The 27,532-nt window shown below is 35.2% G+C and overlaps 4 protein-coding genes and 1 non-coding gene across 6 annotated transcripts; 1 reads left to right on the forward strand and 4 right to left on the reverse strand.

The window, feature by feature from the left end:
- Positions 1 to 611: 611 nt before the first annotated feature.
- LOC130986093 (uncharacterized) lies at positions 612 to 1,669 on the reverse strand. The gene has a single exon (XM_057909375.1). The coding sequence runs from the start codon at positions 1,276 to 1,278 to the stop codon at positions 733 to 735; it is 546 nt and encodes a 181-aa protein (XP_057765358.1). The 5' UTR covers positions 1,279 to 1,669; the 3' UTR covers positions 612 to 732.
- Positions 1,670 to 7,446: 5,777 nt separating this feature from the next.
- Positions 7,447 to 11,837, reverse strand: LOC130986094 (high mobility group B protein 10). Its single transcript, XM_057909376.1, has 6 exons — positions 11,525 to 11,837; positions 9,905 to 9,983; positions 9,056 to 9,218; positions 8,910 to 8,963; positions 8,425 to 8,786; positions 7,447 to 7,788 (listed from the first exon to the last, which is right to left on the reverse strand). The coding sequence occupies exons 1-6, from the start codon at positions 11,671 to 11,673 to the stop codon at positions 7,702 to 7,704; spliced, it is 894 nt and encodes a 297-aa protein (XP_057765359.1). The 5' UTR covers positions 11,674 to 11,837; the 3' UTR covers positions 7,447 to 7,701.
- A 4,638-nt stretch (positions 11,838 to 16,475) lies between these two features.
- Positions 16,476 to 17,165, reverse strand: LOC130986095 (photosystem I reaction center subunit V, chloroplastic). Its single transcript, XM_057909377.1, has one exon. It carries the CDS (start codon positions 16,964 to 16,966, stop codon positions 16,523 to 16,525), a length of 444 nt encoding a protein of 147 aa, XP_057765360.1. The 5' UTR covers positions 16,967 to 17,165; the 3' UTR covers positions 16,476 to 16,522.
- Positions 17,166 to 17,229: 64 nt separating this feature from the next.
- Positions 17,230 to 17,301, forward strand: TRNAW-CCA (transfer RNA tryptophan (anticodon CCA)). Its single transcript has one exon. It is a non-coding gene; the product is annotated as a tRNA-Trp (tRNA).
- A 4,037-nt stretch (positions 17,302 to 21,338) lies between these two features.
- LOC130986096 (uncharacterized WD repeat-containing protein C2A9.03-like) lies at positions 21,339 to 27,288 on the reverse strand. 2 transcript variants are annotated; one of them, XM_057909378.1, is made up of 11 exons: positions 26,917 to 27,246; positions 25,797 to 25,891; positions 25,010 to 25,153; positions 24,561 to 24,728; positions 24,379 to 24,465; positions 23,646 to 23,780; positions 23,401 to 23,511; positions 22,834 to 22,925; positions 22,620 to 22,725; positions 22,175 to 22,261; positions 21,339 to 22,083 (listed from the first exon to the last, which is right to left on the reverse strand). In XM_057909378.1, the coding sequence occupies exons 3-11, from the start codon at positions 25,148 to 25,150 to the stop codon at positions 21,670 to 21,672; spliced, it is 1,341 nt and encodes a 446-aa protein (XP_057765361.1). In that variant the 5' UTR covers positions 25,151 to 25,153; positions 25,797 to 25,891; positions 26,917 to 27,246; the 3' UTR covers positions 21,339 to 21,669. The 2 variants fall into 2 exon arrangements, with proteins under 2 accessions (XP_057765361.1, XP_057765362.1); XM_057909379.1 differs by lacking the exon at positions 25,797 to 25,891 and having other exon boundaries at positions 26,917 to 27,288.
- Positions 27,289 to 27,532: the final 244 nt, after the last annotated feature.

The following is a 27,532-nucleotide window of genomic DNA, read 5'->3' on the forward strand; positions in this document are numbered from 1 at the left end:
GGCCCTGAACATGGGTACACAAATTATTTTAATTCTATCAAGTCCAAAGTCGTAACATTTATAAGACAATAGGAATAGTCAAAATGAATGGTTGGCAAAGAGTTGCTCTCAGTTTCATGCAAATCACGAGAATTTGTGCAGAAAGTAGTTGAAGTTTTCTATATTTACTACTTGCATTTCCATTTCTCAATTATTCAACCACACACAAATATACATATGACCACGCACTAGTAATTACAATTCAATGTCAAAAATAAATTAAAAGCAAATATTTGGGTGTGGAAAATAAAGCACATCATGAATCAATGTGAAGCATGGAGCAACGTGGTATTGTTTTCAAGGATATGAAAAATTCAACGTTTGACCTGTTGCAAGTCAAGAAGAGGAAAGTGGAGGGGATGCAATGCAATTATTAATTAATAGTAAATTACAAATGGCAACTTCTTCAAGCTAATTCCCTTTGTAATGCGTTGATCACAACACACGCATATAATTATCAAATTGCAAGCTGCTCTTTGTCAAATTAAAGAAGCATAGGTTTGCAAGTAACACGTTTGAGACGATTTATATATGTTTGTTGCAATTTTTGCTCAACATATATAGGATGATGATAATCAATAACACGAGATAATCATATCATATATATCTTGTCCATGAAGAAAACAATTAATTAAGCTGTCAAGAGATATGAAATTAACATTCATGTAAACATAAGTATGATTATAATTATAATTAGCAGGAAGAAATTGATGGAGGCACCTCATTGAGGTCGAAATCTAGCAAGTTGGTGTGGTTGTTTTTATCATTCTCCAATAAGTTGAGATCGCATAGCTTCACCTTCTTTCTCCTCTTCTTCTTCTTCTTCAATACCTTCAACTGCTCAACTGATTCTCCCCCGATTTGCTCGACTTGAGGCGAAGCCAGCGTCATTAGAAAATTGACGGCGTTGCGAAGGCGATGATTGGGGTTGCGGCGGCGCTTGGCGGTGAGCGGCCAGCCCCTCAATGATTCGGGCGGGTTGATTCCCCTCCAATCCCTCTCGGGATGGCACCTCATGTGCCCAAACAACGACTTCATCGATGGGAATTTCTTACCACACTCACTGCATTTCTTCATCATCATCTCACAATCCATCTTCTTCTTCTTCTTCTTCTTCATCACGTGACTTCTCATGTGACCTCCTAGAGCTTTACCTGACCTAAACGCTTTCTCACATATACAACAAACCCTTTCCTCTTCTTCCCCCAAAACATCTGATTTCTGCTTATCTTTCTTCATTCACACCCATATACCCAACATCTAAAAACAATTACGAAAATTCACAAATATATTACTCGAAAGGAAAAAACTGATCAGCTTTAGCATGAATTTTCGGGAGCTGGAGGTTGGACAGCATACATAGTGGCGATGAAAATGAAGAGAAAGAAAAGTGGAAGAAAGAGTGAGAGGATTTTGATGAAGACGAGTTTGAGTTAAGTGCTATTTACAAATGAAGCGTCACGTTCCTCCACCCTTACTTTGCCTCTTATTCTCTCTCACAACAATACGTGTGTATCTCACGTTTTTAATAATTACACATCAATATTCAGATTTTATTCCTTCAATTATTTCCTTCATTTTAATGTATAATTAAACTCCACGTATATTTTCACTAAATAGTTAACCTTTACCTCAGAAAACTAAAAGTTTTTTTTTTTTTTTTTTGAGAAAGAAAATTAGTAGCTTTTGATTGGTTGTTATGTTCATTTAGTAAAGGATAAGTACCAAATTCCCCTCTATCGATGGCGTCTAGAGCTGTCAAAATTAGCCCGGCTCGATGGGTCGGCCCAACCCGCCCGAAATTAAGGTCGGTTGGGCTCGATAAATTATAGGCCCAAAAAAGACCTAAAAAGTCCGCCCAGACAACAAGATGGACCGACTGGGCTTCGGGGCTAAAAAGCCCGGGGTTTTTGGGCTTTTTGGCCTGCTCAATTTTTTTAATTATTAATTTATAATATTTACTTTTATAATTATATATTTTGAAATTTAAAGTAAAAAAGAATTAAAAATAGATTTATGTTCAGATTTTACTTTTATGTTAACTCATTAATTGAGAAATTTTAGCTTCTTAATTAAAAATAAAAAATATTATATATTGAATTAAATACTTGGTATAAATTAATTAATTATATATATGAGTAATAAGAACAATTCTATTAATTTTGAGTTTGTTTAATATATTTACTATTAGGACTTTAAATTTGTTTAAATACTTTGAAGTGTTATTTAATAAACTATCTATTATAGGATTTTTTTATTTATTTTTTGTTGTGTTTTAACTTACAATAGCATGATTTAATATTTTTATTTTATCTTTAATTATATTTGTGAATTGATGATTTAATGTTAGTCGATTTTTTTTATTATTATCATTTTTATAGCAAAAAATAGAATTTAAGAGAAAAAAATTATTGGGCAGGTTTGGCCCGACCACCCGGTGGGCTGATAAGGGTCGGGTTGGGCTTGCTATTTTGAGGCCTGATCAAATTTCAGGTGGGGAAAGCCCAGTAGGGCTGGGCCGAGCTGGCCCATTTGACTGCTCTAATAGCGTCCCTATCGCGTACAGGACCCTGTAGTCTTGATAAGCGTTATTTACTACCTCAACGTGGCAAAATCGAACCAAATTCCCCCCCGGTGTTAAAACGCCGTTACATTTTTTTTTTTTTTAAGATGGTCCCATATTTCTCTCCCTCACTGAAATCCGACCGCTGCGACCCTCCTCCGGTGAAGGGTCGTCTTCCTCACTCGGCCTTTTTTTTTCCTTCTGAAACACACACAAAGATGCTGACTCGGCAAAGGCGTCAACCTCCTCATCTCCGGCGAGCCTGTTGTCTCGCCATCCACCCACATTTCTCATCGCTCTTTCTCGCCTCTGAGTTCCTCCTAAACCTTAGATCCTCAAATCAAAACTCCACTCCCTTCGATCTCTGGCGATCGCGCCCACGCGCTGCCCTCGTTCGATGAAGGCTTCCGTCTTCACCATCTCTCTCACCTGGTTCGATTGACAACAGGAAAATCGCCGTCGAACCTCTCTGTTATTTCCTCCCCTTTCTCAACTCCAGCGAAGCAGCAACGACGAGCCATCGCTTCCCTCTGATTCTCCGGCAACGACACAACTACTGGCCATGCCTCTGGTCCCAGCCACCTCTAACAGCGACAAACCACCGCCTCCACCGACCCTTTTCCTCCCTCCGACTCGGCTCTCACTCAAAAATAAAAATAAAAATTATTTATTCTAACGGTGTTAACGTTCGTTAAGTGGCGGGGGGGAATTTGGTGCGATTTTACCACGTTGAGGTAATAAACAGCGCTTATCCTAACTATAGGGTCTCGTACGCGATAGAGACGCCATCGATAGGGGTGAAATTGGTACTTAACCATTTAGTATATATCGATAGTAATTTCTTTTGAGATACTTCAGTTTCCTAATATCTTTTATATTCAACTAGCACAAATTACGTACGTTGTACGTGTATTTGATAAAGGTCGAAATTACAAATATACATATTTATTATGCTTAATTTTTTATTAATAATTTAATTTATTTGATTCCATAATTATATTAAAATTTCTTTAAAATAATATTCAATAAATTAATAAGTTTTATAAATTAATAAATTTCTCCAATCCCAACTTGGATCATTTCAAAAAGTTATCAATTTTAATAAAACAACAATATTTTAGAGAACCCCTTTATAAATATAAGCCAAAATGACTTGATAAATACATGCATTTATTTAATTATCTTTCATTTATTTTTAAATATTATAACTTGATTTAAAATCATAATTTGTGAAATTAAGATAGAACTCTATAAATTAAAAAGTTATCAATTCATCCATATATTAATAAATTATTAATTTATCGATAATATTCTTAGGTCCCAAATTATTAACTTATAGAGATTTTATTATAATTTTTAAAAAATCTAGCTAGTGATCATACTAAATTTTAAAATACATATGTATCAAGGTATGATGACAAATATATACATATGTATCCTATTTATTTATATAATAGTGAGTTATTGTTATTTACATTTATCCGGTTAAATAGTTAGATTCTATAGGATATTTATCTTTTTAGAATTATAAAATGAGTTATAGATGTATATCAAATAGGTTTATAAGGTGATATAGTAATATATTTTTCTAATATTTTGATATCTAATGAATTTAGGGTTGTAAATGAACAGAGCTACTCGCAAGTTATTCGAGATTCGGCTAAAAAAAATTTCGTTCAGAGCTCTATACAATAATAAATGAGCCGAGCTCGAGCTTGACATCACTCGGCTTGTTGAGTTGGCGAACATGTTCAGATTCGATTGTTCACGAATATGTTTGAGAGCCTGTTCACGAACCTTCAGTCGAGCCTTCAATTAAGTTAGTGTACGAACCTTAAACGAGTCGAGCTCGAGCTCGAGCTCGAGTACCGTATTACTCCCTCCGTCCACCAAGAGTGTAACACAATTATTCGATTAGGCGTCCACAAATAGTGTAACACTTTCTTTTTGGGATATGACCTCATTTTCTCCTTTGAACTATAATCACTTATTTCTATATGACTCTACACTCAATTCAATCACAAACACGCATTTCCACTTAACACATATCTACCAACTATTTTCTTAAAACATGTGTCCACAAAAGGTGTTACACTCTTAGAGGACGGAGGGAGTAATTAAGAAGCTTTTTTAAAAAAAATAACAAGTTCGAGCTCGAACATCATATATATGAACAACTAATGAATTAAGCTCGAGCTCCAGCTCAACCTCGAATTCGATATTATCGAGCATCATCCAAGACGAGCTTGAGCTCGGTAAATGGGTGACGAGCCAAGCTCGAACAACACGATAAAAGCTCGAATTGAGCTCGACCCGAGCTCGAACACTCGAATATTTAAACAAGTCGAGCTCGAGCCTGCTAGTATTCGGCTCGACTCGTTTACAACCCTAAATAAATTAGTATATTCTTCTAATTATATAATACTCTCTCCGTCCACAAAAAATAGTCTCATTTTGCTATTTTGTAACATCCACAAAAATTAGTCTCTTTCTATTTTTGAAAACTTCCTATCACATGGTGGGCTTCTTTCTCAACTCACATTACAATTAATTATCATTATTAACACTACTTTTAAGTGGGGCTCATTCTTCACTCACAAAACATTTAACTATTTTTATTTAAAATATGTATTGTCAACTTCTAGGACTATTTTTTGTGGACGGAGGAAGTATATAATTTACATAATACCTTTAAAATTAAATATGTAAATATGGATATAATAGACAATTTGTATTTTATGCCCAAAAGACCTTTTCTATTAATATAGATTATTAAATAAAATATTCTTTTATTAATAACACATAAATGATTGAGTTCAACAAATTTTTTGTGAAACTTGGAATGGATCAATGATAATAATCTTTCCATCCCTAAAATAGTTATAGAAGGAGAGGACACGAATTTTAATAAAAGTAGTTGAATGTATTGTAAGTGAAGAAAGAGTTTAGAAATAGTGTTAATAATGATTAATTAATTATATGTGAGTGAAGAAAGAGGTCACCATGTGATAAAATCGGTAAATAATAATTTTGAGAGTAATATGTTGTGTGATAATGTGTATAAATAGAAAGAGATTATTTTTTGAATACATACTTTTTTTTTATTTGGGAGAGTTGGGGAGGAGGAACAGTGGGGTTTGAACTCGGGAATTCACTGGTCACACACAGGATGTCACACCGCTTGGTGTCCCCTGGGGACTTTTTGAACACGTACTTAAATGATGAAAATATACTCCCTCCATAATACAAACCATAAACTGTGTATAAAAAACTGCAAAACAACTGCTGTTGCATTTTGTTTTAATATAATAGGAATTCAACAGAATCTGCAAGCACAGTATGGATTTATTTTTACACATTACATTCCACCACCAAATAAACCACCCACAAATTGAAAAAAATGCAATTCTAGGGTAACAAATTGTGCGTAGAACACATAGTACAAACATGACAGATTTGAACAACACTACACCATCCAGGAAACTGAAACAAATCTGCATTCCCATGCGCAACTGAAACAACATTAGATGATCTCCTCTCTATTTGTCTCTGTGCATAAAACAAATATATACTATAATTGTTTTTATTCCTCTCTCTGTGTGCGTAAAAGGAAGTGTAGTACTTTTTGTTTTGTAAAATAACTTCTACTTCTTTTGTTTTTATTTCTCTCTCTCCATGTGAGTAAAAGGAAGTGTAGTATTTTTTCTGAAAGAAATAAAGCGGCACCTTATTAAATTTTGTTTTAACTTCTGCAGCATTTTTGTTTTAATATAAAGAGACACTTCTTTTAGATTTTATTTTAACTTTGTTTTTAAAAAATTTAATTATTTTTTATAGATACCCCTAAATAAATTGTTAGGAAGAGATAGGGCGGCGCTCTATTTAAATTTTGTTTTAACTTCTGTTGAATTATGTTTTAATATTAAGGAACGCGTCTTTTAGATTTTATTTTAACTTTTAACTATTGTTACATTCTTTTTTAATATAGTAGATAGATTAGGAAATGGTCTCACGGTAAAACTGGTTTCCAAACGACACTACTTCAACATATATGTTGAAGTAGTGTCATTCGAAAATATTCAAGTGTCATTTCCCGAACGAAATAGTATCATTCGAGAATCCAATTTCACTGTGAAACCGATTTCACGGGAGTTTTGTGATAGATTAGCTACCAAGCACGTGTTCTTATTACAATATTTCCTAATAGGAAGTAGAGCAACAAGCTCAACACTTTAGGAATGAGATCTTGATATTCATAAACAGAAGTTCACACCACTTGAATGTTCACTCAATATAACAAGTTCTATAACTGGGAAATAGCAAACAAATTATTCTTGGAAGATGACACGGCGCGATGAAAGCAAAGCCACCGTGAATATGGTCTTGAGTTGAGCCGCAGCCTTAAAATTTTCTTTGTTTTTGAAGGTCTGATGTATATATTCAACATTTTCAATAATTACGGATTACAAACGTGTTGTTAAATTAAAAAGTGAAATCGTGGAATGATAAAATAGGAAGATGAAAAACTTATGAAATGTTTAAAAAATTGACCTAAAATTTATGATACCACCAAACATTACTAGTCTCTGGTAAAAATGGAATTATACATGACATGTCCATGGAGCTATGGTCTGTGGTAAAATGGTTGAAGTTTAGATACTAAAATGGAAGAAGCAGCCATCCTACAACATAGTATGCGAATGGATCACATCCAGCCGTGGCCAAGGGTGAAACCAATGGTCTCGGCATCCTTTTGTCGACCAATTTCCACAGAAATCATAGACTAAATGAAAATGCATGGTGCAGTTGACAGCATCTGATTTTAAGCCGCACAGAAAAGATCATGAAAAATTAAAGAACATCAATAGTTAAACGTAAACAACAACAAACTACAGTACAGCACATTCCTCAGGAAAAAAAATTCTATTTCTGCCCATACGAGTTCTTCTTTGTTGCCAATTAGAAATATAACAGTAACGTCTCAGTCGTTTCTCTACAAACAATATCAAAGAGAGAGAGAGAGAGAGAGAGGAAAATGAAAGCCTAGAGAATTAATTCCGTCGAGAGGAGACACCCCAAGTAACCAACAATAAAGCCTATTAACCTTGCACATGTTGGGATGACTTGTACTCCAACATTTCAGCTTTGTATCTTTCCTTGTCTCGCAAACCCTTATCCTGGTATACCTGATACCACCACAGGTTAAACAATTATTTGCAAGATACAATCATGTCATTTTATCTCAGGATTTCAGAATCAATGAGTACAAGTTTCAGGATTAGCATATTTCTATTTTGTATGCACGTGTATGAGTTGGAACTGAGGGCTCCTACCAATGACAATCACATAAGCCTTTTGCATTGTACAGAAAACACAACCCTGAAGTTCCAGGTCAAAGTGATAGTACAATTCGAAAGCAGTTTTACCAAGGCCTGATGAGAGAGACAACTATTAGATTGTTTTCTTTTTTCAGCGTTGGGGGGTTGACAATAGACAAAGGGTTGTGCAAACGAGGCAGCAAGAGTCAACATAGATAGATCCTGCCTTGTTTGAACACCCCATTATCTATTAATGTTATTACTACAGACACAGGAGGAATTAGACCAACAAACAGAGATCTAGTAGCTTTTATCATTAAGGTTTCCACAAGGGCCTCTCAAAACATGCTTTGCAAAGGAAAATGTTACAGGAAATATGTCAAAAGAGAAATAACTCGAATTGGCTATTTACAATTATATCAGCAGCTATAATCTATTTTAAGCAGAAATCTGAAGATGCAGCAAATAAGTTTCCTAACTATGTCAAGAGTACTTTTCCTTTACCTGTTTTTCAGCCTCTGTCATATTGCTCCATAGTTGCCCAATTTTTTTGCTGATAGCTCTTTCTTGCCCATGGTATGAAGGCCTCAGTATCTGGTATTGCTCAGCAAAAAAGAAGGTGTAACCACTTCTATTTCGCTTGGGATGAGCTGGATCTTTAAAGGCCGTATGGTTCTTTCTCCGGGTTAGGTGAACAGGCTCGTCAGAAGTGCTACGACTTTGGGATGCATCTGGTTCCAGAGGTGTGTGATAAAGGACACCTTTCAGAACCTCAGATCCCAGCTTCACTGTAACTAAATATCCATCATCAAATTTTCCGTCTATTGTTCCAGAGACTAAGCTACCATCGCCCAAGTTAGAGCTTGCTGCATATCACATAATGCGATCCCATGTTAATATTTTCACGAATAAGCAAGTCATGTAGCATTGAAATAGACCAGTAAAAATTCTTAAACAACACTATCTACATAGTAGCAAAGAATACCCACCTGATAGTTTCTCAGATGCAGCACCATCATCATCGCCATATGACAATGTTTGACCTATTGAACAGTTTTGGGCAGATTACCAGTTACACACCAGGGAAAACTTGAAGCCATAGAAAAATAACACTATAATCAAGTTGTGAAGGTACCTGCTTCTTTATTGGGTGGTTTTTCTTTCCGGAAATAATAAACCTGCTCGAAATGATAAAGGGATGAGAGATAATACTTTCGTAAAACAAATGATGCACTTGTAATAGAAGTTGGGAAGTTGAAAGCTGCAGTGACTTCCTTCCATCTGCGGTCTCCTATAACCTGCAGTTAGAAAAGCACATCAAAATCAACGTTAAGGAAATAACTAGTAATCAGCTTCAGCAATCAGTATGATCTCGCCAACTTTGCCAAGTTACTAAAGAGCATCCATTAAATACCATTTTCTCCTGGCACTGCTGCTTATAAAATGGTGCTGCAGAAGAATCAGCTAACAATTTAAGGTTCACAAAATTTTCATTGTTCATCCAAAAAGCACCATTTATCTCCTCTACAGAAAGTGTGATGTAAAATTCAAATCCACATGCTAATGTCACAAGTCCCCTTAGCCTTTCACCAAGGAAGAAAGGTAAGTCCACAGATTGAGTCATACATGTCGGTCAACTAACTATATTAAGTTTAACATACATTAAAGTGATCCCAACCTTTAAAGTAATTTCTTTATAATTAATCAGAAAAGGATAGAGAAAGTTTACTGTGAAGTGCTGTAAAATCTTAACACAAATGCAAAAAAATTGTTCCTGATATCATGATTTTCATAATTTCATAATGTTACTTTTAAACCTCAGGTATTTATGGGATATTACAGATAACATTTCGTTCAACACAATAGGAAAACAAACTTAATTATGACTGGTAAAAGCAGCATCACAAGCAGTCATTTACTCCATCTAAAATGCACAATAAGAAAGATACAGGGAGTAATTATTCAAAGAGCTAAGAAAGCATACTTTTTCAATACCACCTCGAGAGGTCACCTCTATAAAAAGTCGATGTAGATCTAAAGAACTCCCTCCCACAGTAGGGATCCTAAATAGCAAAGCACAGAAGTTAATACAGGATAGTGAGTGATTTCTCATGAATTTTGCATGTAGTTGCAATAATCCCCAAATTTACGTCAAAGCAATTACTATATTTTTTTTATTGTGACCAAATTAGGTTTCAGATGCATGCAACAGGAACATGCAGGCGAGAATACGTGAAAGCTTATGTTACTCTAAAGGCAGTAATTATAGCTACTATAAAAAAGGAAGGTGTTTACAAAACAAATCTCAGATATGAAAATTTATTCACATACAATGGTATTGGAGCAACTAATTTCACTTGAACTCAAAGTTCAAATGACTGCCACTTGATCTGATCCTACGACATAAGTGACTTGCTACTACTCCCAACATCATGAATTTCTTCATGGATCAAAAAATGATTTTCTTCTTCATGCTATAGTTTTGTAAAATACTAGCCAAAGAATGCAACAAAGATATACATAAACCATGTTTTTGATAAAGAAGCATGACTGTGCATAGCCAAAATAGATTTCCTGATTTCTTTAAAGGGGAACCATGGTACAATAGGTACAGCATGTCCCTGAATCACAATAGGGCAAATCATTTTACCTCTCCCAAACGAGGTCTTTATCCTCTAAAACCTCCTCTCTTTTTTATAAATAAATGCCATGTGTGACGTGATACTAACACTCCAAGAGCTAAAAATTTATAACCACATGCAGTTTTTTTCATTTTCTGTACACTATCATTTTCTGTACACTAAGCTAAAACACAAACAAGATCCAAAGACCAGCACCAGCACTAGAGTGATATGATTACGCTGGACTAAAAGTAGGATCACTTTATTTATTTCTATAGAGATAAGACATTAAGTACATGCCCTAGCTGCATTACCTCAGAGAAGATACAGCATAAACTTCATAAGAGTCAGACATCTTACTGGTACTAATACATAAAATCCAATCTATAATTGAAAGCCAATTGACTACAAAATGAAGTTATGATACAAGCAATTAGTTTCTACTTGGTTAAAAAATAGCAGCACCGTCTGTTGAACTAACACAGTATTTACAAAAGTAACACGTAGAACTCAAATGTACTCATTTTGTAAATTAACAAAATGAGTTCCTTAAATAAACTTGGATGAGAAATATATTAGCAGTCTGTATAAGTATCATTACTATAGTGCAGACATAGGTTTTCCTTAATTAGCCCAAATATCATCAAATATTTACTGAAACATATTACTTCTACTAATTAATTTTCCCAACCACAACACGAGAAAGAAAACCGCAAGCACTCTTTTCAAACAACACCAGATATTAGAAACCCCTCCTCCCAAAAAAATAGTTGAAGATATTCAATCAAAAGCAACCATCAACTCAAAATCAGGTCTACCACCATTCTAAGACCGACAAACAACATGCACAAGCAAATTATGCACCTCGAAGTAAACTATTCAATAAAAAAAAAAGTAAGTGCTATATTTCTGAGCAGAAAAACCCCAAGGCAGCACAAAAAAGAGCACTAAACAAATAGAATGAGATAGAGCATGAGAGTCACCGGAATTTGGTGCCGTAGAAAGCGTGAAAAGCGCGAAGCTTCTGCAGGAAAATATCTGGGTTTTGAATAATTTGTTGATATTCAGCTTCGGGTTTGGGATAGGAACTGTAGTTTGTCATAGGCGTTTCCGAAGATGGGCCGTTTGACATTTTATTAATTTAGGAGAGCAAACAATTATGGTAGAGATAAATAGGATTTTAATGATTACTGTGTATTAGCGATTCCAAAATTATGAATTAAAATGGTTTTTTCACTCTACCCCTAAAACCCTTCCATTTCTTACCCCCTTTTCAATATTCGAAATCGACGCCGCTCTTCAGCTACTCACAAAATATTTGTACGTATTTAAATATTAAATTGTCATTCAATGAATATTAGCTTATATAAAGATCTCACTTAATAAATTAAATTGATCTACGGTTTATATCCCTAAATATCTTATTCCCTTCTGTAAAAAAAAACACACCCCACTATATTATTCCCTGAAATTTGTGGTTAAGGTGCAGTTTACTTGTAAATTGATAATTTGTAGGTTGTTTATTTAATTATATAATAGACACTCCTTGTAATTCTAAAAAAAAAACGTCTGTCTAATTCTTAAACTATACACTCTTACAAAGTTTCAATCTTATAAATTGATTTTAAGTTTGAAAATAAAATTTATGTTGATCTGACATGAGAAAAATTATGTTGTGTGGTGAAGAAAGAGAAGTAGAAGAGTACTGCTTCTGAGAAGCCTTTTTCAAATGTAAGTTATTATTCATTATTATTGGTTCAGAGCCAGAGGAACAGTCAATTTGGCTAAGGACTGTAATAGATGAACATTTATTTTTCATAAAAAGATGGTGAGTTGTGTATATGATCGAATAATCAGGTAAAGAGAAAATTATAAATACACTAGCGAATTTGAATTTAAATTAGGATAAAGCTATTATTATTATATGATAGATCTTGACCGATAATCTAAACTAAAGTAAGAAGTTATCAAAAGAAAACATGCATTTGTCTAAGTTTTATGGAAATATGATTAATTAAAGAGAGAATAATCATGCCAAACATTTTTTTTCTCAAAAGAATAAATAAATAATCATGCTACATTAGGTGTGTATATATGCTAGCTTGCTTCAGATTTGAGTCACGGGTGTCATGTTTAGATAAAGAACTAGTACCCAACCCTAAGTTTCAGTAACTTGTAGTATAAAGTAGTTCTAAATAAATGAAAAAAAAATTATTTGAATCGACTAATATATATCTACCACTTAAAGTAATGCATCAGCATCGACCTAACTTTTGGTTTGATTTCATAAATAAATAAAAGATGTGATTTTATTCGTAACTTTCCTTTTATTCACTATAATCTATAATCTTTATTTGAAATAATTATAAAGTTTACTATTTTAGCTTATGATTCTAGTCCCCAAATTAAATATTCCTTCCGTCCCACAAAAAATATTTGTATTTCACTTTGGACGTACAGTCATATTATAAGTGACTTGTTTCTATAAAATTTAACCCATAAAAAAGCGTAGGTCCTACCACTTTACATATTCTCTTTATTTTACGTGCAATAAAATAATTTGTCAATTTTAACGAGACAGATAAAGTATTTAATAATTTGTTGCACGAATTGGCGATGACAACACAAATTGAGGGAGGCTATCATGAGTTCGATCCATTAGGTCCATCAATTTATTCAAAAAAAAAAAAGATATTACTCCCTTCAAAATAACTTCTTATTAGGGGACGACACGGGTTTTAAGAATAAATTATAAGTGTATTGATAGTGAAGAAAAAGTGTTATAATTAATATTGAAAATGATGAAAATGTGTTATAATTAGTATTGAGAATGGTGAAAGGTTGAAAAGTAAGAATAAATAAATATTTCTCTCAAAAAAAAAAGAATAAATAAATATTATTAGTGGCAGGATAATGTCCCAAAATAAATAGGAATTTAATTGTTTGGGGTACATCCCAAAAAGGAAATATAGGAAGTTATTTTTAGTGGCGGAGGGAGTATATAATAATTGATTGCAATTAGAAGAAAGAATCTCAAATAGACCAAGATCGAATTTGGTGAATGGTGAACGTCAGTAGTCATAATATGTTGAAATTGCAAAGAAAATACAATATATAATCGTCCAAATATAATAAGGGATTTTCTCGTATATCACGATCGTGAATGTAGAAGTGTTTTTTGAATCATGTAAATCGTTGATATAATCAAACTAACTTGTAGCTCTAAAATAAGAAATCTAAAGAAGTTAAAGAATTCTCATGTAAAGTAGGACCGATGGTGTAGGAGTGTTTTTCGAACCACGTAAAATTGTTTGTGTTCGTACTTTCAGTCTTTACTTTGTTTTTGTTCTTTTTGCTTAAACTACTTTTCAAACTGACTATCAACAAATCATGCAAATTTGATTGTGGTTTTACAGTCAACACTTTATTTTAGTATTGCTTTACCTGCTTAATTAATTAGCACACTGACCACAAGCGTTGCAATCAACATAAGCATAAAATTAATTTCATAATTCGTCAAACTGACTTAAATCACCAATCATTAAACTAAACCTTGTCTAACCTGAAAAGATAACTTAAAAGATTTTCTAAAAGCCAGTTAACACTTATCACCACATTTTGCATATGCCTTATTTCTTAATTCAACTTACCAGTTTATGAGTAGTCAGTAGGATAGGATTGGTAATTGATTATTTAGTTAGGCGATATTTATTGACCTTCAATCAGCTGACTTCAGTTTATTGATCTGTGTCACCCAACTAATTCACTATCAGCAAGTCTGCCTTAGAACACTTAATTTGGAAAACAAGCAAAATTGCTAACTGGTGTATTATCTCATACACCAATACATATTAGCCTCGGGACCAACAATAAATGATACTCACTCCGTCCACAAAAAATAATCCATTTTTACCATTTTAGAATGTCCACAAAAATTAGCCCATTTATATTTTTAGAAACTATAATGGGTCATATTCTACATAATAATACTACCTTTTAAGTGGGACAATTTCTCCACTCACAATAAACTAAACTATTTTCATTAAAACCTGTGTCGTCCCATATATTCTAGAACTATTTTTTGTGGACGGGGAGAGTACTATATTACAAACGACACTTTTAAAAAATGATATGTTTAATCAATGCAAATGATACTTTTGAATGGGCCGGGAAATGATAATTCGCAAATGATACATTACAAATAATAGAAAATATACTTTTGATATATGTAAATAATATTTTTTATAAAATTAAATGATATATTGTATAAAAATAAATGATATATTACAAATTATACTTTTTTCATGCAAATGATACTTTTGAATTAACTGAGAAGAGAGAAAAAAATCGATATAAAAAAATGTAAACTAATAATTAAAAAATATAAATATATATATATATATATATATATATATATATATAATAGAAAAAAACTGTAATTGAGATTAAAAAAATCGATCTAAAAATAAAAATAATATAAATATAAATTGAAAATTAAAAAAACAACTGTAATTGGACGGACATAAATATAATCAAGCAAAGCAAATTGCACTTTGTGGGATCTGAATCCACCACTTTGTGATCTAATTCATTTAATATAATATATGGGCTAATTATTACTCGCTCGATCTCATTATTGTTGTCTCGTAACTTTTAAGCACGAGAATTAAAGAGTAAATGTAAAATAGTTAAAAGTAATATGACTCATAATTTTTGAAAAGTTGATTGTTATTTTTTACGAAAATGAGACAATAATAATATAATAATAAAAAATTATACGTGGGACAATAATAGTGGAATCGAGAGAATATTAACTAAGTTGTTCTCGCGTGAGACCGAGCTAAATGGGGTGCGCCTCATTAAATAATAAATTTACCAATTCAATTTTCATATAAGTTCCACTACTATAATAAATCTCCAAATTTAATAAAAAAAATTACAATAAGGTTAAAAAAAATACTCCCTCCGTCCCATGAAGCATGACACAGTTCTTTTCGGCACGGGAATTAAGAAATTGGTATTTTGTGTGTTAAGTGTGGTAGGTGAAAAAGTGAAAATGTGAATAAAGGGTAAATTTTTTGCCATTTTTAGAAACGTGTCATGCTTCGTGGGACAGACCAAAAAGGAAACTGTGTCATGCTTCGTGGGACGGAGGGAGTAGCTTTCAAATTTAGAAGTTCGTTCCAACTTCGAACCTGCTCACATTTCACCATTTGAAAGTGCAAAAATTAGGACCCTCTTATTGGCTCACATTTCACCCGAGAGTTCGATTCTTTTAAGTTTCGTTTGTACTTTATTTTATTGAATTGCCCACAAAGCAAAAGGAGAAATCGTGATGGGTTGAAAAAAAAAACACCTTCCGTTAATTGTATAGGGATCGTTTACTTTAAAAAATTAATTTTGATAGATTAAAATAGTAATATTAATTTTTGAGGAATTAAAATTTTGAGATATTCAAGACTCTTTTCCTATCGTATTGAAAGGTTGGATTGAAGAAATTGTGCTCTCGAAGATAAATATTCAATCATGCATATTCTTATGCAAAGTAAACTCACTCTTCTCCAAAGATTGAAAAGAAAAAAAGTAAAATAAACATGCATTTCTTCTTTAGTAATATCAATATGATTTCCGCTTCAAAAAAAAATATCAATATTATTTCGGTTTCAGAAGCATCGATCAAATATAGAGAGATAATTAATGCAAGAATAAACATTAATTATAGCCGGAAGCAATACAGCTGCATCTTTGAGATCGATGTGAATTTCTCCCGTCGGCGGAATTAAAGTAACGATTCATTTCCCCAAATAAAATGTGAGCTTAATTATTAATTATCTGTTTGTTTGTTTAAATTGATTTTGGATTGTTTTACAGATGAGTGGAGAAGCAAATAATGAAAAACAGTGTTTCAGTAGATGAAGCGAAGAAGACGAGAGGTTGAAAAGTAAATTAGAATGTATAGACAAGAGGTACAATGTTTGAATTTAACCGAAGAAGCTAGGATCGTAGCCATTGCTAGAGGTGGCGAGAATGTAGTAGGCGACGATGTGGCCGATGGAGCCCCAGGCGAGGACGTCGACGATGTTGAATCCGACGGGATCGTTGGATTTGAGGAGGCTGACGTACTCCTTGGCGCGGACATCGCCGGCTTCGAAGTGCGAGATCCCGTTCTGCTCCGGCACTTGCTTCGCCACGTTCTCTCTCTGGAAGTTGAAGAACACGAACCTGCCTAGGAAGAGGGACAGCCCCGTGCTCAGGCTTATCACCAGCGACGGGTTCAGCTCCGCCTTCACGCCCAGGCCGCGCTTGCTGCTGCCGCGGCGGAAGGCGGCGGACGCCGGCTTCGAGAGGACCACGGAGGAGTCGGTGGCCTTGTTCAGAGGCCGGAGGCCTTGGAAGCTTGGGGCGGAGAACAAGGCGGAGGCCATTGCAGATTGGATTTGATTTGGATTGGATTGGATTGGAAGTGAGGTGAAGGTGAGGGATGGATTAATCAAAGATGAGGTTTATAATTAGAGAGATGATGGCAGGGATTTTTGTGAGGAGGGGAGCGAATTGGAGTGGCGCTACTAAGATTATGCATGCTGATCTGGCTCCGCCTCATTGGTTATGTCTGGATCACAGATTTTTGCTACATTTTTGTTGCTCATTTAACCTACTTATAAGGTTTCAAGGTGTAAGTTTGCACCTAGGATCCGTGGCGCAATGGTAGCGCGTCTGACTCCAGATCAGAAGGTTGCGTGTTCGATTCACGTCGGGTTCAATCCCCCGATCCATACGGATTTTACTTTTTCATTTTTTTTTTTGGAAAAAACTTATTAAACATATATATGTGTGTGTCTAAATTCATATAATCCGTCATGTCTTCAAATTATTCTGTTCTCAAAAACTATAAATTTTTTAACACTAATTAAAATTACAAGTTTATGTCAAATTTATAGTTTCACATTTATTATTTATAATTTATTATTTATATATGTTTTTCTTTTTCAAAAATTGATTACACATTTGATATACTCTCTTCGTCCACAAAAAATAATCAACTTTTGGCATATCCAAAAAAATTACTAGTATATTTTAGTTTTGGACACTTTCTACTACATGATAGGTTCCTTTATTCACTCACAATATAATTATTTATCATTATTAACATTATCTTTTAAATGAGATCATATCTGCACTCACAATACATTTAATTATTTTTGTTAAAATATGTGTCGTTCCCTTTTAAAATTATTTGTCAACGAAGAGAGCGTATAAAAATACTTGATAAATCATGTGTTGGTTCACATAATTATCCACTTTTGATAACAATAAATTTAAAACACTAACTTCTCTATTTTCATGTAGAAAAATATCCAAAATTAGGGTAAATGGACGAAGCTTTAGAAGTAGAGTGGGATGACAAACACTAGGGGTGAGCAAAAACCGAGCCGACCGAAAAAACCGAAAAAAAATAAGCCGAACCGATCGATTTTCGGTCGGTTTTTTTGCTATGGTCGGTCGGTTCGGCCCATTTTTTACAGAAATCTCGGTTTTTTCGGTCGATTCGGTTTTCCCGAATTTGATCAGTCGAAAACCGAACCGACCGATAAATATATATAATAATATTTTTTTTTACTTTCCTAAAGCTACGCCCAGTCGCCCACCTCCCCACCCCAATTTCCTAACCCTAAATTTATAATCATCTTCATCTCACTTCTCTCTCACTTGTGGCGCCTCCCCTCCCCTCCCCCCAACCAAAACCAAAACTTGCCTCCCTCCACCCCCAGGCTCCATTTCAGATCGGCGACACCTCCGGCGAGACGCACTCCATTCCAGACCGACGAGCCGCCCTCCCTTACCGCCGCGCCTCGAGCCTCCCGGCAAGACGCGCTCCATTCCAGAGCGAGCCGCGTCTCTAGCCTCCCGGCGAGACGTGCTCACTGCTCTGTTCCAGAGCGGTGAGCCTTCCTCTGCGCCGCCGCCTCACCTCCACACCAGAGCGAGTCTCGCCGCCGCCTCACCTCCAACCGTTGCTTCTCCGAGTGCGCCGCCGCCGCCAGTTCATCCAGCTATTCGACTCGGCTCTATTCGGTCGGTCGAAAACCGATTATTTCCACGGTTGCCGGCTGGTCTTCAAACGTCGGTCGGTTCGGCCCATAAATCCTCCAAACCGTCGGCCCATCGGTTTGTATTTTTTTGGTCGGTCGGCCGGCCGAACCGACCGATGCACAGCCCTAACAAACACAAATACACAATCTTACCCATATTGTACTTGTGTCTTTAGTAATTGTGCCGGTCAAAATGCCTAATAATTGTAGGAGTTAACTACTCCAATATTAAAGGTATTTTTTTGACGTTGTAGTTTTTATGTGCTAAATATCTCATTTAAATTTAATTACATCCATATACTTAATATTTCAGAAAATTCAACTTCACTATATTAGAGCATCTCCATCCACGAGCCAACATGTCGAGCTCGTAGGTGAGCCCCTTCAGGAAGCCACCACATATTTTTTTATTTTTTATTTTCTTCTTTTTTTGGACGGTGTTCCGCGTGACTTCTCTCTCCTCTCTGCACCCACTCGCTCCTGTATGCCAGCATCGCTCCCTCTTGGCTCGGCAATGGCATGGGACTAGGGATGACAATCTACCCGCGGGTAGCGGATATCCGCGAAAACCCGAACCCATTAGGGTGGGTTTGGATACCATTTGATATCCACGGATAGTTTCGTGGGTACAATTCACTATCCATTTAGTTCGTGGGTATGGGTTTGGATACTTACTATCCATACCCGCGAAACCCGTTTACCCGCAAAAAATACCCGCCAATTACCCGTCAATTATCCTTCAATTACCCGTCAAATATCCACAAAAAATTCTATAAAATATGGGCTTTAAATACATATTTTGAGATTATGGGCTAGTATTTTATATTTTAAAATAGGCCCAAACAATAAGGCCCAAAGTCTAATATTGAGCTAAACCTAAACCCTAGTAATTCCCCTACGCCCCTTTCTTCAGCCGTTTCTTCCCTTCAGCCGTTTCTTCCCCAGCCCTGCTCGCGAAGTCGCGATTCCAGCCACCAGTCGGCAGCCACTCGACGGCCGCCGCTCGCCGTCCGTCCAGCAATTATAGACATTGTTCTTGAAGATGAAGAAGAAGAGTTCAATGAAGAGGGTTCTATTTCTACTGTCGAGCAATTATAGACATTGTTCTTTGTTGGATTTTATATTTTAGTTGATGAATTTGAACATTGTTCTTTGTGAATTTGAATTTAAACATTGTTCTTTGTGGATTTGAACTATGCTATTTGTGTTGATTTTTTTTTCTTATTAAATCTGTTGTAAATTTATATTTAAATTCTATTTCGTGGGTATCCGGCGGATAGCGGGTATCCGTCGGATAGTGGGTGACGGATACCCGTCGGATAGCGGATTTCGCGGATACCCGACGGGTAGCGGGTATCCGCGGGTAGCGGGTTTGGATACCATTTGATATCCATGGATAGTTTCGTGGGTAGCAACCACTATCCATTTAATTCGTGGGTATGGGTATGGATAGTCACTATCCGTACCCGTCGTACCCGATTGCCATCCCTACATGGGACTTGTGCGAGCCTGGCGCGCATTCGCTCTCTGCGAGCTCCGCTGCAGATGCTCTTACTCACGTGGCCGATGAAATAACTTACAATCATATAATAGGCGATAGTGCCAATTTGTCAACAGTGCACTTGATTTTCAGGGAGATTTTGTATTCAAAAAATGGTCAGCAGTCAATCGAATCTTGAAATTTGACTCTCTCTTTTTTTTCTTTTTTCTTTTTTTTTTTTTCAAAATCTGCAGTTAGTTTGTGTGTTTGAAGTGCAGGTCATAAAAAAGGAACCTTGTAAACTCACTTTTACCACTCTCTCTCTCTACCTAAACAAGTCCATGGTAATTACCTTAATGCTAGTCAAAGACATGGAGATTACACGAATTCTGGCCAAACATCAAAGCAAGAACTTGATGTTGTGCTACAATGATACTTGGTAAAGAGAGAATAGTCAATTACTTATGATGGTCTTCTTATTTCTTTTTTATCGATTTTGATTGAAAATTTGATAAATTTCCAATCGCTAATCGTCATGGTGATAAAGAGAATGATGCTAAGAAACAGCAAATCCAATCAGAAACAATATTAAAATTGTCCCTGACCAACACAAGAAGCCAGAGATGAAAATTAGGGTTTTATTTTCTTTTTTAATTCAAGTTTATGAAGGATAATTTTATCCCTACACTTTAAGGAACATTTACTTTGAGGATTAGTCAGAATAAATAGAAACAATAAAACTAATTTATTATTTATTAAAATAAACTAATTTTTCTTGAAAACCCCCATTGATATATAAAAATAGTACTATAAAGTAATCTTATTTAATAAAATAGATTAAAATTTTAAAATATCTCAAAGCCTTTGATAATTTCTACAATTTAAACAAATTTTGCTTGATTCATATGATAAGATTGGAGAAATACTAATATAAAAATATTCAATCATATATATGATCAATGATAAAAAGTAAACGCTCAATAAGAGTAATTAATTTCATGATATGTTTGGAGAAAAATTGATATTTCATATTTGTCAGAGTTCAAGGTCCTAACACTTGCAAGACTATCAAGCCTCATATCTATTTGTCTCTAGATAATAAACTTTTTTGGCAGATTAAACTACTTGATAAATTTTTCAAACAAGTAAGAAATGAGAATTGGTAGATTAAAAACACATTTGTGAATTGAAGCAAATTTCGCAGCATTAGGAGAGATTGAGCAGTAGTAGAGGGACAAAGACAAATTGATTGAATAACATCCAAATGTAGCAATGTAGTGCAACAAGTCCCATTTATCACAAGCTAAATATGACAACATTACTGACCTCCACATCTAATTTTTGTTTTAAAATTAATCATGACACACACTCATATCCCTAGTTGGATATGCACAACCACTTCACCATAACTATCTATCCTCACTGTACACCCCCCTCACTCACTCACAGCATCTGTTCAACACTTGACCAAACCTCTAAACTACGATACCAACTATACACCTTCAACCCCAATTCCTGAGCACACACACTCACTAGTGCTGCAAATAACAAAACCCGCTCAGACAATAGTGTCGAGATATGAGTACTCCCTACGTCTGCCAAACTCAAGAAGGCTACCATATGTACGGTCCCACACTCCAATGAAGAGGGATTCTGTATCAGGGCTAAATGACATACCGGATATCTCGCCAAAGAAATCAATTTCCTGCTCCTTCTCATACCCACTATCAACATCAAAAACATGGACGAAATCTGCAGGCTCTGCCATAGCCATGAATCTGCCATCTGATGTATAGCGGATTGAACGAATGGCTCCAAGGTTTCCCTTCAAGGCAGTGACTGATGCTGAAAGATTCCGGATATCCCAAATTCGGCAAGTTTTATCCTGGTTCCCGGTAGCAAAGGTTAATCCACCTGGGTGCCAAGCTGATGCAAATGAGTAGTCCAAGTGACCCTGAAAAGATGCAATTTCCTGCAAACATAGACATAAAAAATTAGGATCCCAGCATCAGTATACATTGCTTAACACATTTTCTCTGCCGTGCAAGGAAAAACTCGTATACCTTTCCAGTCCTGGAATCCACCAACATACCCGCTGGGTCATCACCAACAATAACAAGAAGCTTACCATCGGGACTTAGGGAAGTATGCTGCATGAAGAGTAAAGTCAGGTTAACGTCATCACAAAATATTAAAGGACTACACTTTCATTTGAAAATAATTCTCATGCAATTGTCGGCATAAATGACAATCTCAGGTTAAGCAACGGGATTTTGCACCCCAAAGTTAAGAGAAAAAATGTTGAATTGGTCCCACCCCAATTAGCTGACTAGACAAATATTCCAATTCCAAATTGCAGTTGGGTATACATTTAGATGCAGGTGACGAACTCACAAATGCACACTCATAAGACTTGTGTAAGTGCAAGTGTGTGATGTCAATCTGTAAATTGGTTAATATCAACACACATGCATGTTCGCACATGCACAGGAAGATGGTCAGACTCACATTGACTGGCCATGGAAAGCGAAAATGGTTAGATGGTTGAAATTTCTCCATATCAAAGTCTCTAACTCCATTGTCATTATTCGAAGCCACAAAATGCACTGCACCACTGGAACAAGAAAGACACTTTCATGAATGTCCTTCACCAACAAAAAAAAAGGGGTCACAGGTAGAGAGAGCAAAACTTAAAATGCACAAATAGATAAAGAGCAGATACCTGCTAGATGTATATATCTCAACTGCATTAGTGATGGCATTATCTTCATATGTAGTCCGAGTACAGTAGGACACTCCAGGCCTATCCAGATACTGCAAGGAAACAGGAGGAACTGAATAGCTCAATATTCTAGCAATAGTCGTGTGAGAAACAGATAAATAGTCGATAAACAATTTAACGCAACTAACCAAGAACAATATTCTTGAAAAATAACACAATTGTATTCTCAATCATCAACCAAGAATAATGATAAAAGTAAATAGGCTGTATCTTTCATATACATAAAAGAGCCAGATACATATTTTCGAATGTTTGGCGAGTTGAACTAATTTGGAAGAAAAGTAAAAGTCCAGATAACTAGTGGAACATATTGAAATAATCTACACATTGCATGTCTTTGCAAGTTAAACTTTACCAATAACAATTCAACTATCAGCGGAAACCATACCACCTGTCAGTTAAGCAAAACAATTGACCCTCAAATGATAAGGCCAGAACATGCTAGACAAAGCAAAAATAAATAAAATTGCAACACCGTTAAACAAACATATAGTAAAGAATGCACACCTTGCAGATAAGTTCTCCCTGAAAACCTCCAGCAACTAGCAACTTATCTTTCACTGCTACTGAGCTGACCTGAGTCTGGGTAAATCCTTCCAACAAGCTCCCAGGGTGTTTCTGCATTAGGTAAGAAAGATGAAACAAATTAGAATCTGAGACAACTGCAGGATAATACTATGAACACACACACACAAAGAGACACATCCATATGAGCAAAAACAGAGAGTAGATGCTAAAGTGAAATCACTAACCTCAGAAGGCGCTACATGTCCTGATACATTAAGAACTTCAGACTTGTTGCATGATAATGATGACCAATGCATAATAGAGAAATGAGACAGGAGGTAGACATCATGTTTTGATGTAGCCCATACCAAATTTCTCAACTGCCAAAAGATTCACATGTAAGCAAGTAAATTAGTAATCCAATTTCAACATTGGCTAGAAATGTCATGGTAGAAAGAGAGAAATAAAATACACACATATGCAGGGATGATACACAGCCCAACCTGTTCAATTTCAGTCCAACCCTATCCGGATGTAGGGCTACTAAGACTGAGCCAATCGCTCCCCTAACCCTAAACCTCTGGTTTCGATCTAGCCCATCGGGCCAGTAAATTTACGAAAATGTTCAGTGTGGTGTAAATTACATAAATTTACAAAAATATTCAGGGATGAAACAGAAAAGTACCATGTATTATGCATTATTCAGGCAGAACTCTCAAGTCTTAAGGCCTATACTTAAGACCACAAAAAAGCATAACAGGAAAATAATATTTCCAAATAACCGAATAATCTGGAAAATAAATGCTCTCAAGGAACCTTAGACAAGGAAGAAGAATTATCAGATGAGATCGGAAAAGTACCCAAGCATTGTACACGGATACACTTTAAAAGAAAAGTTTTTGCAATCATAAGATAAGCATCTAAGCCCTTAAAATGAATTGATAAAGCAAATATCCTACGTAAAGCTATTTCAAATACCTGAAAATGTAAAATTGTAGATTTTGCAGATCTTGAATTTCGCCTGAACACATAGTACGAGCCTGTTTTTTCAGTGGATTTGCAATCCTATTTGTAACAAGGAATGACAAATAAATTAAATTGCAAAGGAGAACCAAAAAAGAACAGAGTAAACAACTAGTTCAACAAAGTAAAGAATCCACCTTTTCTGACCCCTCTCCAGATTTAGGAATGTTTTCATAATTCTTATATTGTTCTAGTCTAGTCTGTCTATATTTCTCTCTTGTTATGCTCAGCCCCTCCCAGGGAATCCCTTGGATATCTCTGCCTTTTCTAGCTTCAGCTGCAGTTGTGTCTTGCATTCTATTATTCTGCGAGGAAAGAGTGGATGTTCAGCAATTCCTATAGTTAAAATCTAATTTTCAGTAAGGTAAAACAAGTGATAGTATCAGATCAGTGCTAAATGGACAACTCATCTAAAAGTTTCTACGGGAAAATAGGGCTATCATGCTAAATGAACATCTCATCCAAAAGCTTAAGTTGGCAGAGAGGAATTTTGTAATGTAACTTTCATTTTTCAACATTCAGATAAATTGAAAACAAAATAGCAGCCACCAACAGTTCAATTCGCAAGTAAAAATAATGAGCGAACCATGTATTCATATTCATCCACATCAGAATCTGAGCCACCAGCATCTCTCGCATGGAACTCATCATCCATATCATCATCTGCATCTTCCATCTCAAATTCCTCCTCCATTTCTTCAGCTTCGTTTCCTTGTTGATGGGACATGATCTAAGTAGAAAGAAACCAGCAAGAAACTGATCAATGACTACATATTCAGTATCATTCACTTAGTTACAAACATCAAGACAACTATAAGGTGTTTTATATGACTGCACCAAAGTGTTAAATGTATTTCAGGTTTCATGATACAACATGAACAACCAAGTCAAAAAGAACTATTACAAGAGGATAAAATGCAATAAATGACACTTCAAAAAAAAGTCACTACGCAGTCAGCCTTATCTAGTGGATAAGAAGGTGCTGCAAATTATGACAGTTCCCAAGTTTTAGAATCTCATATAGGAAATGACTGCAATATAAACGGGTTCTATAGAATCATTCCAGCTTATGATATTGTTTAAATACAGCGCCTACAAACTAGCCACGAAATTTATATATTATTAATGCAGTCCAAGAATAATGTTTTTTGAGATGAAAACTGACTAGAGGCCGGAGGATATAGGCTACATCCTCAGTGCCCCTATTACGTCATTCATTATATTAATGAATACCTGTCTCTCATGATTCCTGTAATAACATCGAACAACCAGTAGACCAAAATGTAAGAGTAGAGATAATCTGAGCTTAATATTAACAGACAATAAAGGTAGTTCCTAGCGCACACAAACAGAAGCAAACATAGAAAACTAACCTAGACACCTGTAGAATAAGTTAAGAAATTTTGCTAAAAGCCCATGGACCGTGTGGGCTAAGTCTAAACCTCATTTATGCAGGATCCTAGACCTCCTGCTTCAAGAAAACCAGTAAAGTAATAAAAACAAAGTTCAACCAACTCTACGACTCTAATTAAAAATTAGGGTGCGTTCAGTTTGTTTGTAAATTTAGCACAAGAAAATGAGAGATCAAAAGAATCTCCCTTTAAATCCCTCTTTTCTTTTCTCTCATTTTCTATAAAAAAGAATTTTACCATCTCTTATTCCTCTTTTTTTTCACTCCAAGGAGGGACAATATTATAATGAGGTATTGGTGTGATAATATCATCACTCCTTGGAGTGAAAATGAGGAATAAGAAAGGGTGAAATTCTTTTTTATAGGAAATGAGAGAAAAGAAAAGAGGGATTTAATGGAAGTTTTTTTTTATTCCTCTTTTTCTTGCGACAACCAAAGTGAACGCACCTTAGTGAATTTCCATAATCACCCAAAATTAATGAAATACGTAACAACTGAAAAATAATAACCTCAAGTGCAACAAGAAAGACAAAAGATATCTCAGAAGTTTAAAGGCAACTACTTTAGAACTAATGCATTTATTATTAGGATTCAACGCTTTAGCAGCATTATCATTGATAGCAATCAACACACTAGAAAACAAGCTACAAGAACAAAATTTGTGCACAAAAACGAAGGAAACAACACAGATGATGCTGCAGAGCTATCGGTTTGGCAATATATCAATTGAATTCCATAATGAGTACCATTTTAAAGACTGAAAAGGTGATATCAGTCAAATCATTGACAAGCAAGAAAACCAACAATTGTGATCCCATTTGCAGTGCACACTGCTACAATCACAAAAATTCCTTCCCGAGTTCACGAGGCTCACACAATTAAAGACAATACAAAGCAGTCGCTTATCAGCTACGGACAATAAGGCAATATGGTAAACATAAACCCTAGCGTGATAGCATAAAAGTAATGGCACACAAGGAAAAAATAACACCACGACAGAAGCATTAAGCATGCTCGTTGGTGAACAATGCATAAGAGATTAATGGTTCTTCAAAAAATGAAGGAAGTGTGGAGATTCTGACCTTCGTAGAACGGATAACCCGTATAGAATGACGAAGCTCTTCGAATTCCGATTGAGAGGGGTTTAATCAGACAACAATTCGATAGGAAATTGGCCAAATATCTCCGATAGGTCTAGAAGGAGGAGAGAGAGGGGGGGGGAGGGGTATATATGATATATATCTGCCAATCTTTATCCACTGGTTTGAAGCGAGTTTCCAAACCAACAAGAAACGCGAGTGAATGATAGGGACGCTTAATTTTATGCATTGATTTGTAAGTTCGGCTTTGCCCTTCGAATGTTTGCGATTATGAGGGTGAAACTCGAGATTACTAAACAAATCCAGGAATTCCCCCAATTTTTTCCTTTTTTTGCTGCATAATAATACTTTGTTGGTCTCAAAAGAGTATATAGTATGCTCACTTTTATTCTTTATTTATCTTGCAAAAATATATACATTACTCTATCACTTATTTTCTAATTTGTATCCTTATTTTTAATATTTTCTTTTATAATTTTAATGAATCTCTTTCTCCACTCATTATTTCTATACTCTACACACAAGAGTAGTCCCTTTTCTCTGCTCACAACACTTACTAATAAGATATTTTATTTTGTTAAATAATACTCCATCCATT

The sequence above is a fragment of the Salvia miltiorrhiza genome, chromosome 5 (assembly GCF_028751815.1).
Source record: "Salvia miltiorrhiza cultivar Shanhuang (shh) chromosome 5, IMPLAD_Smil_shh, whole genome shotgun sequence".
Classification (NCBI taxonomy): domain Eukaryota; kingdom Viridiplantae; phylum Streptophyta; class Magnoliopsida; order Lamiales; family Lamiaceae; genus Salvia; species Salvia miltiorrhiza.